The 11,724-nt window shown below is 49.9% G+C and overlaps 1 protein-coding gene across 1 annotated transcript; it reads left to right on the top strand.

Moving 5' to 3' along the window:
* Window positions 1-345: 345 nt before the first annotated feature.
* Window positions 346-5,454, top strand: KAZALD1 (Kazal type serine peptidase inhibitor domain 1). Its single transcript, XM_027851480.1, has 6 exons — window positions 346-517; window positions 744-910; window positions 1,282-1,843; window positions 3,171-3,331; window positions 3,724-3,871; window positions 4,183-5,454. Exons 3-6 carry the CDS (start codon window positions 1,345-1,347, stop codon window positions 4,275-4,277), a joined length of 903 nt encoding a protein of 300 aa, XP_027707281.1. The 5' UTR covers window positions 346-517; window positions 744-910; window positions 1,282-1,344; the 3' UTR covers window positions 4,278-5,454.
* The last annotated feature ends 6,270 nt before the right edge of the window (window positions 5,455-11,724 follow it).

The following is an 11,724-nucleotide window of genomic DNA, read 5'->3' as shown; positions in this document are numbered from 1 at the left end:
CTTCCAACCCATTAGTGTTATCTTGTCTCTCAGTTCCGCAGTCTCTCAGCACACACACACCCCCAGCTCCCTCCCCCATCCCCGGAAAACAATGTCCAGCTCTTGGCTTCGCTCCCCGACTCCCATCCCTCTCTCCAGGCCATAGGGTGTCGGGTTACAACGCCTTGGCTCACTCACTGTAACCTTGGGCCGTTTAAGGCTAGGGGAGGGAGGTGGGGGTGACCAGCTGGGTCTGGGCTGCTGCGAACAGGAGGCCTTAGTGTGGGGGGGAGGGGGAGGTTGGGCGCGGAGAGGGGGCGACGTCGCGAGGGCGGAGAGAGGGGGCGGAGAAGCTGCTCTCACAATTGCTGTCCTCGGGGTTTCTTCAGAGAGCCTGGGGCCGGGAACCGAGTTGGGTCTGGGGGCCTAACAGACAGAGCTGTTTGTTCAGACGGTTCGAGCATCCCAACAACCTCAGTCGTTAATTCCCTGGTTCCCTGCCTAGAGCTGCAGCTGTTCTCTGGGGACCAAAAACAAGGTGAGTAGCTGGGGGGAGGGAGCCTAAGAGAACCGGGAGGCGGGGCGGAGTTAGTTGTGGCCCACAATTGCAACTCCATCATTTATAGCTCTCTCCCACTCTGTCCCCCACAAATCTGGCCCAGTCCTAGTCGTGGCAGTGACAGGGAACTATTCCCCCCGTCCGCCCCCTCCCCCCCACCAAGGGCAAGAGCCAGGGAAGCAAAGCAGTTTCCTCTCTTTTTAAGCGGATGAGCACATTCCCGTACTCCTTCCCGAAGATCCGTGATTTGTGTGACCTCGAAGGAGGCCAGCGACTTCTCCTGTGCCAGTGGTTTAGCAGAAACTTCGAGTTAGGGCACTGCCCTCCAAGGCCCTAGGAGCGAGGTGTGCTGGGAGAGAGTCCGTACTGCAGGTAAGGGGACATTGAGGCCTAACTCAGCGGTCATTTGTGAGGGCTGAGAGAATGGGAAAAACATCTTGAGGAGATGAGATCGTTGAAAGGGATAGGGAAAAGAGGGGCAGGGGGACAGGAGAAAAACCAAAGTTTGGAAGCAGAAGTTGTGGATTACTATCAGAAAAGGATAGTGTTTGGAGGATGTGGATGGGACAAGAACAGGTTTGGAGAGATGAACGGGATAGGGCAGATTAGGGGAATGGAGGCAGAGGAAGGATAGGGTTTCGGTTTGTAGGAAAAGAGGAGGGCCAGGGAAGACGGAACTAGGGGAATCTAGCCCTTTTTTGTTTGGCCCCTGACTTCCCCGACCCCTCTTCTCTCTCCCACAGTGTCCAAAAGGGTAATGTCTGAGACACAGGGGTCTGAGTGACAGACTCCAGTGACCTCTGACGATGTCTCGGCAGCCAGTGGTCCTGGCCCCGGCTTTGGCAGTCCTCTTGCTCCTGCAGCCTCTGCCCCCCTCCAGCTCCCGTCCACCCCCAGGCCCTGACTACCTGCGGCGAGGTTGGCAGCGGCTACTAGACGAGGGAGAGGGCTGCGGGCCCTGCCACCCGGAGGAGTGCCCTACACCGCGGGGCTGCTTGGCAGGGCGTGTCCTGGACGCGTGCGACTGCTGCTGGGAGTGTGCGAACCTGGAGGGCCAACTCTGTGACCTAGACCCAGACAGTCACTTCTACGGGCGCTGCGGAGAGCACCTGGAGTGTCGGCTGGATGCAGGCGGGGACCTGCAGCGCGGAGAGGTGCCTGAGCCCCAGTGCCTCTGCCTCTCTACAAGCCCTCTCTGTGGTTCCGATGGGCGCACCTACGCGCAGATATGCAGTTTCCAGGAGGCTGCTCGGGCCTGGCCACAGGCCAACCTCAGTGTAATGCACCCTGGACCCTGTGAGGCGGGTACGGTCCCTGTCCTACCGGGCTTCCCCACCCCCCCCTTGATTCCAGTCCTGTGCTCTAATTTTATAAAGAACACAAAACCCCATCTCAAATCCAGAATGGGGAACCACTCTCAATTCTGTAACATGGAACCTCCTCTCCACCCCGACCCCCCACTCTGTACCTGGAAACCACTCCACCCCATTAACTCCCTACCCTGGAATAATACCCTCCTTATTTCAGCATCTGAGTCCCCTCCCCATGTTCCAGATGGGAACCTTTATCCGGGCATGGAGAACCTAAGGTCTACTTCTCTACATGGACCCTGACCCCTCTTCCCTCCTTGGCACCTTCGAGAGAGATTAATGAATTTGACACCATTAATTTTCCCCCACCACCAGCATGTCCTCTCTGGTGCTTACCTTGGCCCCCACTCCTCACCCCCGCCCCCAGTCTTTGGTTTTAGGTTGATGGTGCCAGGTGCCTGTCCATATTACTATATATTAGGTGAGTGAAAGATCCATGCCCAATTATGCAAGAATATTCTGGGAGTGACAGACATACAAACAAGCTGTGTCCTCAAATGATCTCAAAGACAGAGGATGGGGGGAGGAGGGGAAAGTGAGGGCCCAGTGTAACCAGAGTCAACTTAGCTCCATTGTTCCTAGTATCCTGGGAGCCAATGGATAAGGGAGGGGGTAGGGGTGCGGCAAGCCTTGAGACATAAAGCCTGAAAAACAGGAGTAGAAGGGAAGACTCAGACAGCAAAGAATTAGCTCCCAGATTGTGTTCTGAGCTCTGTGCTTCCCCCATACCCAGGGGTTTGGCAAAAGGTGTATGTGGATGCTCCTCAGGCTTCTCTCTCTACTCTCTCCTCCCCAAACCCCATTCCGGCTCTAGGTTTGCTTTGGAGGATTCAGTGACTTTTTCTTCCCGAGGGGGGCTGGGCTCAGTGTTAGACTTGGTTGTAAGTCTACTGGCAAACAAACCCCAGGGGTCCGGGGCCCCCTCCTTTTCCCCTTCTGGCTTCCTGTCCCAGGGCCTCACTGGTGTCAAGTTTTCCCCTTGCCACATAGAAACCTGGAGGGGGAGGGGGAAGGGGAGGGGCTTTGAGCAACTCTGTGGGAACCCAGCCAGGTGTGAATAGGGGTGGAAGGGAGAAGTAACAGGGAGGTGGGCAACCAGGATGGACTCTGACACACTGAGACAGGAGAATGAATCCTAGAGCCATCAGGGGTGCGTGTATATGTGTGTGTGTGTGTGTGTGTGTGTGTGTTTGTAAATGGTATGTTGGGGATCAGGAAGACAGGGTCCTAAAGCATTCCCATGACCTTATTCTCCCCTGTAGAACCCCAAATCCTGTCCCCACCTCGGGACGTGTGGAATGTCACTGGGCAGGATGTGATATTCGGCTGTGAGGTGTTCGCCTATCCAATGGCGTCCATTGAGTGGAGAAAGGATGGGACAGAAACACTGCTACCTGGAGATGATCCCCATATCTCTGTGCAGGTGGGAGCCTTGATGTGGTATGTGAGGAAAGAACAAATCTCATTTCTTTAGAAAGGGAGGCAAGGATAGATCTCAGGTCTGTGCAAGGGAGATAGGAAACAGACTTCATGGAAATGTGTATGGGACAGAAGACTCCATCTCTGTGCAGAGAGGGGTGAGGAACAGATCCCATCCCTGTGGTAAGGGGCAAAAGAACAGATTCCATTTTTATAGGAGGGAGGGACAGACCTCATCTCTAAGAAGGAAATGGGGGTGGGGCAAGGAAAAGGAACAGACCTCATTTCCATAACAGACCATCTTTAAGGATGGAGAGAGCCTCCCAGACTCTGCAGAGGGATTTCTGGGGGTGGGAGAGCAGGGACACACTCTACCAACTTCATATCTTACTCCAGTTTAGGGGAGGCCCACAAAGATTCGAGGTGACTGGCTGGTTGCAGATTCAGGCTGTTCGAGTGAGTGATGAGGGCACTTATCGATGCTTTGCCCGAAATGCCTTGGGCCAGACCACAGCCCCCGCTAGCCTCACAGTGCTCACCTTGGGTAAGGGGAACACTCCTCTTCTTGCCCCTCCTTATCTACCCTATCCCCCATTATTGGTTCCAAATGTGCTGTTTTAGATGCCATAGAGGACAAGTTATAGGATTTTCTTGGAGCTGATAATGGAATGGGCCTGAGGGTGGAGAGGGGCAGTAAATGACACCAAGTGTGCCTATTTCTGTGAATATATTTAGGTACCTAGACTGGTGCATTTGTGGGGGGAAAAAAACAAAAACAAAAGCAAAAACAAAAACACTTCCTTTTTTCCCTTACTGGTGCACAATGAACTTTCCTTTGATTCTTTGTTTTTGCAGACCAACTGAACAACACAACTATCCCCCTGCTTAATTCTTGGAGCCCAACCCCTGAAGAGGAGGCTGACAGTGAAGAGGGGGATGACTATTACTAGACCCTGTGCCCACCTTCAATGCCTTCACCATGGCTTCCCTAAAATAGTGTCCCACAAATGGTTCTTGGACCAGTTATCTTAGCTTTCTTGAGCAATGACGATTCCCTCTCCTTTTCCCTTCCCAAATGATATGGGCAGTGGAAGGCTGGGAAGGGTGTAGGACATCTTCCCCCTGATTTCCTTGAGTTGGAGACATCAGTAACCAGCCCCTTGGGGGTGGAGGTTAAGGGAGAAGTCCTTTAAGTGACCGATCCCTTTCCTATCCACCAGCCCATAAAGAGGTGTCCTGGAGGAACAATGGTCTTCAACAGAAACAGGGAACAAAATGGTCTGAGGCCTTCTGGGTCCCTTGCTGGAGTGGCCTAAATCCCAGGAGACACAGACTTGAAGATAAAGGTGGCACATAGGCACAGAACCATGACCCTTACAGGAATTTGGGAGATAACCTAGCTCTGGAGCTGGTGGTGAAGACAGAAATGGGCAAGGCCAGGAACCCCTGGCTCCATTCTGGGCCCTTTAAAATGCTCCACTTGGGGTGGAGGGAGAGGGCTAGGGCTGGTCTGCCTCCACTTTAGTCAAAGTGTCTTGATCCCCCAAAGTGCACAAACTGTCTTCACTCCTTTGATCTTACACGCTCCCCTCCTCATCAACATACACCTGCATATCTTTTCCTATCCAGTTCCTTTCCTTTCTGTAGCTGATCCCTCCCCCATGAAGCCTCTGATTGCACCAGCAACCATTGTCTTCTATCCTACTTCCACAAGTTGTGTTTCATAACTTATTTGTGTCCATGTCATTTCTGCTATTGTCTGTATAGGTCTCATTACTTGTGTAAATGTTTTAACCTTTCTTACTAGATTGTGAGCTCTTAAAGGTCAGGCAAGGAAACCTCGATGTATAATATATTCACCTTTGTACTCTCACTCAGTTCCTAGCCTTGCATATACATAAAAAAGATGCTCAACAAATCTGTGTTGAATGAATATGGTAAATATGCACAAACACAAAGGGAGATACAAACACATACCGTCAGTGAGTGTGCATATGTAAACACACATGTGCTATGTATAATTGATCTCTAAGGTTTCTTCTGGCTCTAAATCCTGTGATCTGATCTCCAGCACCCAAGCCAATGCTTTGTACATAGGAGGTGCTTAATAAATGTCCTTTGAATGTTGAACAAGCTCTCATATTTAAATACCTAAGACCGCATGCATACATGCAAATAGGCATTTGTGCACATCATCCCATCATGAGATGCAATTAGCCTGGAGCTTCAGACACATGCTGACCAGATGACTCTCCCAACCCAAGAGGGCCTCCCAGGGGTGATGGGGGAGGTTTGGGTTCTTAGGGAGTTATTGAACCTGAATCTTTTAAGGGGAATTCCTTATAACTGTTTTGTATCTTGCCTCCTCACCCTATGCCCTGGACTGTAGATTTGGGTCCCATGTCCTGGCAGGAGGTGTTTCCCCAAAGCATCTAAATCAAGAATGGAGAGAGATGTTGTGATTGTGTGTGTGTGTGTGTGTTTTGCAGCTTGGTTCGGATTAGCTGGATGAGATTCTCTCCAGATGTTCCCTCTCTAGGTAACTTAAATGGAGTCTTCCAACCCCTTCTGAAAGGTGGGTTCTTCCTGATTCCCATACTGTGGCCTTCCTGAGACCAGACCAGCTCTTCCTAGCTTTTGACTCTGCCCACTCCTTCCCCACTCAGCCCCACCCTAGCTCCAGTTTTCTTTAATGATAGACTAAGCAAGAACAAAAATAAAACTGGGGCATGCATTCCACAGATTTTTTTTTGAAGGAAGGTGTGACCTGGAAAGTATTCCCAAATTATAGGAATCCTCCTCATCCCCGAATCTCTTTCCCAGCTGGAGCTGGAATTGAACCTGGCCCTAGAGCCAATGGTGAGGACAGAAATGGGAAAGACCAGAGACTCTTGGATACATGCCTGGGAAGCATCCAGGAGGGGGTTGGCTAAGAGCCTGAGATAACCCATTAGTACTCAATAAGATAGGGTCCAGGAGAGAGGGTTGGTGTTGCTCTGACCCCACTCTGCTTCACCTCTGAGACCCTGACCAGGGAAAGGGGAAGGAAGTACACTAGAATGATCACACCTCTTCCTAGGGTAGAGGCTGGACCCTCATCATCTATACCCCTTCACTCTGGCTCCTCTTTTGGTAACCAGGGATGGAAGTCCCCAGGACTGGGCTTAGACTGTAGGCCCTGGCCTAGAACTGGGGTTGATATGAATTTTGGGTATTGATTCCTAGAGCCCTGGAGGTACCTAGGCCCTGGCATGAGCATGTCTGACCAGATGAGCCTAATGATAAAAACAGGCAAAACTGTCATTGTGCCAGAAGACTTCTAGAATTCAAGAACTATACAAGTCAGTCACTATCCCATCCCCACTTCCTCCTCCATATATAAACCAGTGTAACCCCTTTTAGAAAAGAGAGGGTGCTTTATTCACTCCACAACTATTAATTGAGTACCCCTTAGATGTTAGGTGCTGTATTCCTAAAGAAAAGGGCTGTGCTACCTGGGTCCTGAAGAGTTCATCTGTAGGGAACCTGGAACACTATACAACTGTAGTGTAAAAATGCTCCAAAGTTCCAATGGCCTCTTAGTTGCTAAATCTAATGGCCTTTTCTAGGTCTTCATCCTTCTTGACTGTTCTGCGGTAATGTTTAATATATGTATATGTATATGTGTATATATATTTTGCCATTCTTTCCTCCTGGATAATCTTTCCCTTATGAAGTTTCATGACCTGTCTCGATTCTGCTGCCTATCCAACTGTTCCTTCTCAGTCTCCTTTGCTGGACTGTCATTCACATCCTTCTCCTCCCACCCTTGAAACTGTAAGTGTATCCCAAGACCCTGCCTTCAGCACTCTTCTCTATGCTGTCTCTGACTTCACTACCCACTATGAATTCATTTAAAAATCCAGCCCTAGACCCTCTCCTGAGTGCCACTCCCACATCCCTAACTGCCTGTTAGATATTTCTACCTCAATGCCTTAAAAGCATCTCAAACCCAACATGTGTTGAACAGGATTCATTTTCTACCCCACTCCACCCCCGTCATTCCCCTCTTCTTAACTTCCCATTTCTGGTGAAGACACAACCATCCTTCCTATCTCCCAAGTTCCCAACCCCCGAGCCATTGACTTTTTATTTCCCTTCCTTACCCACACATGCAGTTGCCAAGTCTTGTCCATGCTTACCCCTATACCACCTCTCAAATTCATTTTCTCTCTACCCATATAGATACCACTCTGGCTCAGGTCCCCTATTACTTCTCTCCTGGATTATTATAATACCCTCCAAATTCATCTCCCTTTCTGAAGCTACTCTCTTCTCCAATCTGCTTCCCCCCATGTACCTAACAAAGGGATAATTCTGAAGCATAGGTTTGAAACTATATCACTTCCCTCCTCAAAAATTCAAGTTGCTTCCTATTAGCTTTAATATAAAGTACAAAATCCTCTGGCATTTAAAACCCTTCATAATATCTCTATACTCTTTCCAGACGTAATAAACATTACTCCTTTTCACACATGCCAAACTGGTCTTGCAGTGCCTGACATAATTCAGTGTTCCATCTCTTCGCTCTCAAACAGCCTGTTTTCCTCACCCTAACCTCTTCAAACACCTGGCTCCCTTCAAAGCTCTCCTCAAGTATCACCAGCATGTGCCCATTTTCTGAATTCCCTCTAGAATGATGCTAGTACTGGACCAATAATCTTGTATTCACCTTTATGTATTTTGAATTTACTTATAAGTGTCCATATTAATTCGCTTATAGAATCTAAAGTTCCTTGAAGACAAGGACTTTTCCTTTTTTGTTTTCAAAAAGCCCTAGCACCTACCAGAGTTCTTGGCATATAGTAGGTGCTTAATAAATGTTTGCTAGTTGCTTATTGATTGATGGTTCAGATTTAGGGTCAGAAAACCTGGCTCTGGAATTGACACACCTTGGGCCAATCTCTTCCTTCAAGGCCTCAGTTTCCTTATCTGTTAAAGGAGGAATTGGAGTAAATCTCCAGAAAAATCTAAATCCAACATTCCTGCCCCATCCTGAGTGTTCCTGACTCATGCGTCCCAGAAGGCAAAGGCGCCACCTGGTGGTCATTGGTGGCCTCTTACCCATTTCCAGAGTTCGGAGATCGCCAGCAAGAAAGGGATGCGCGCCTCCACCGCATCTCTCCGAGGTTAAAGCTCTAGCGAGGTCCGAGGTCTCCGAATTCTGCTCCTAGGTGGACTGATATTCCGTGTGGACAGGGCAGCCGGCTCTGAGCTGTGCTGGGAGCTTTGCCTGGCCTCAGTTTTCCCCCTCTGCAGCCCTCTGCATTGTAGCCTTATGATCGGTGGGAGAAGGCAGATTCCCACTTCCCCTCCTCCACTTCTCTCTTCTCTTCCCCTTCCTCCCTCACCTCCCTCCTTCCTCACCTTTTCCTTCTCCTCCCCCTCCTTCTCTTCCTCCTTTCCCCCTCTCTCTTCTCCTTCATGTCCTCCGACTCTTCCTCTCCTTCCCTCTCCTTCCCCCCTCCTCCTCGTCCTCCCCCTCCCCTCACCCCCTCCCCCCAGCCCCCACAATCCTGCCTCGGCTCGGGCGGCGGGCGGGCTTTAATAACGTCGCTGGAAAGTGACACGCGATTTATTATTAAAGCAAAGCGGGGCGCGGGGACGGGAAGAGTTTAATAAACGCACGCTGTTGCCGAGGATTATTCACGGCAAATAAACGAGAGCACGAGCGGTGTTTTAATAAATAATTTCCCGCCGCTCCCGGGGGAGACGAGGAGGAGGCGAGGAGACGAGACGCTGGCCTCGCCTCCCCGAGGGGCCCCGGGGTTGGTCCCGCGATCTCTGCCCGAGGTTGGAGCTCCCTTAGCCCAGGCTCCCTTCTCCCGAGGCGACCTGGGATCAGCAGGGGCTCCCAGGGGATGTGGGGAAGGACGCGCGAAGCTTTCCTCTCCCTACTTAAGCTCGGACAGAGCTTTGCCCAGCCCAAACCCCTGCCCCAGTCCCTTGTCTCCTCCAACCTCCCACCCCCTATCTCCGTCCACTCCCCAAACTAGCCTGTACTAAGCTCCTTTGCTTTGGAAAAGACTAAAGGGCTTTCCTTCTAGTACCAAAGCGGGGATCTTTAGACAAACGTCGCTCTGGAGAGGGAAGGGTTAATGGAAGAGGGGGCTTAAGAGAGACGGTTTGAGTCTCCAGAATCGGATCCTTCCCTTTACTCTACCACGACCACGGCTGGAGCTCCCGGTTCCCCTGGCTCCAGGTGTGTTCGATGCTGGAGATGACCAGAGGATCCTGGACTGTTGAAATTGACAGCTCCTATTTGCCCTGGGTTTGGGGACTCAGATACTAATTAATGCTTGAGGGACACCGAGATGGAGGAAAAGAGGGTGCTGGGGGAACCCCTAGGATGGGGGCCCATTTGCATGCAGCTTAGAAGCCAGAAAGAGGCCCCTGGACCCACCCTGGGGCCATCGGACTGGAGGTGTGAATTAGACTGAAGGAGGAACCGAACTCGTTTGCCGGGACCATCTGAGCCTGTTGCTTGACAACTGCTCAGTCTGCAATGAGGCCCCTACAGGGACCTCCGGGTAGGAACGCTAGAGACACTTAAGGGGATAAAAGAGCTCCATCTGGTGGTCAGAAAACTGGGACCCCAGGTCTCTACGCAGTTCGTGCAGTTGGGCAAAGGAAAATAAGATATCAGGCCCTTTGGCACCCTAGGCTGGGTCACAGTTTGTGTAAGTGTATAATATGTTCTTAAGTGCATGGACATGTACTTGTGCACATATGAACGATGATGAACAGGATCCAGTATTTAGAACTGGAAGGAGACCTCAGAGGTCATGTAGAGTAGACTAACTCATTTAACAGATGAGGAAACTCCAGTCCTGCCCAGAGCCGCAATATAGCCCAGGATCGGGGTGGGGAACCTGTGGCTGTGAAGTCTGGATTCAATGAAAGGGTCACACTTGAAGACTTAGAGGGCCACATATGGGCCTCGAAGCTGCAGGTTCCCTGCTGCTGGCCCAGGTCCTTTGGTGTCAAATCTAGAATCAGGACTCCAAATGCAAATTTCAATTCCAAATTCCAGATGGGGTTGGCTATCTGTCTACCTGGCTCAGTGGTTAGGGCATTAGCTTTCTTAGTTAAAATCTGGCCTCAGATACTTCCTAGCTGTGTGACCCTGGGTAAGTCACTCATCCCTGTTTGCCTCAGTTTCCTCATCTGTAAAATGAACTGGAAAAGGAAATGCCAAACCACTCCAGTATCTTTGCCAAGAAAACCCCAAATGGGGTCAGGAAGAGTCAGACACGACTGACCGGGGAAGAGTTGGCTATCTACTACCTCACACAGCCTGTACAAGAATGACTTTCATAAATGGGCTTTTTGGTATTTGTAAGTGTTCTAGATTATGTATTCATGCTGCATATATACATATATGTATAAACGTATCTGTAATTGCTAGGATGTGTATCTGTGTATACATTTTTGGAGGCACATGTGCATTTATGTTGTGTATTATAGGCACATTTGAAGCATTGTTCTATGTGCGTGCTCCCTTTGTATTGCTTATTGCCTGTCTGTACATATGGTACTTTGTAGCCATCTGAGTGTGCATCATAGTCCTGCAGAACGCATTAGCCAGATGTTGTTAGTATACGTGGCCCATACTCTATGCACAAATATGATGCTCATATTATGTGGATCTGCATGTCTAAATCCTTCCTATGATGTTAATTTATGAGTGCACGTTTGTTGTTGGGGAGATGGGAGGGATACAGGGGCTACAAGGCCCTAGACTTCTGGACTCTCTGTATTGAATCTCCCCCTCCCCCCTCCACTCCCCCCCCTCAAGATTTATGTAGTTTCATGACTAATCAAGCTTTGGGGAATAGGCAGGAGGTGGTGAATTCTGGGAAAATTCCTTCCCTCTTCCCATATTTTCTCCTTCCTACCTGTGGTCTGGCTCTCCCTCTAATCAGGGGATAGGGGTAGAGGTTAGGGTCAGGGTTTTCAATAACGAAAGATAACTAAGACTCAGGTTTCTGAAGACTATCTTTCCTGGAGTTTGAACAAACCCTGTACTTTTCTTACGAGTGAGAAGTTGAGATTAGGGAGGGTAGAATCAATCCAACGCAATAATCAACAGGCCTATAAATACCTTAGGGGAAGGCTAATGATTGAGGTCTTAGGGGGGCAGTGATGTGGCCCTGACGATCATTGAGCAGGACACTTACGAAGGCTGTGATAGAATCCTGAGCTTGCAACAGTGATATAATCCTGCTGGGAGGGTGGTTGTAGGAAGGGGGCAATGATGGGGGCTCTGGAAAGAGCTCATAGGGTCCAGAAGAGTTGACAATATGGTACCAGTGGACAATGATGCAGCTTGAGAAAAGGCAGAGATGTGAAATTGTG

This window comes from Vombatus ursinus, unplaced genomic scaffold, assembly GCF_900497805.2.
Source record: "Vombatus ursinus unplaced genomic scaffold, bare-nosed wombat genome assembly UNPS02009205.1, whole genome shotgun sequence".
NCBI lineage: Eukaryota > Metazoa > Chordata > Mammalia > Diprotodontia > Vombatidae > Vombatus > Vombatus ursinus.
This window is presented reverse-complemented; position numbering and strand designations above follow the sequence as displayed.

Excerpts from the sequence above, each read along its gene's own strand:
- KAZALD1 (XM_027851480.1), top strand. The coding sequence starts at position 1,345 with ATGTCTCGGCAGCCAGTGGTCCTGGCCCCGGCTTTGGCAGTCCTCTTG. Across the intron at positions 1,844-3,170 it reads CCCTGGACCCTGTGAGGCGG|AACCCCAAATCCTGTCCCCA; the intron begins GTACGGTCCCTG and ends TCTCCCCTGTAG. Across the intron at positions 3,332-3,723 it reads ATCCCCATATCTCTGTGCAG|TTTAGGGGAGGCCCACAAAG; the intron begins GTGGGAGCCTTG and ends ATCTTACTCCAG.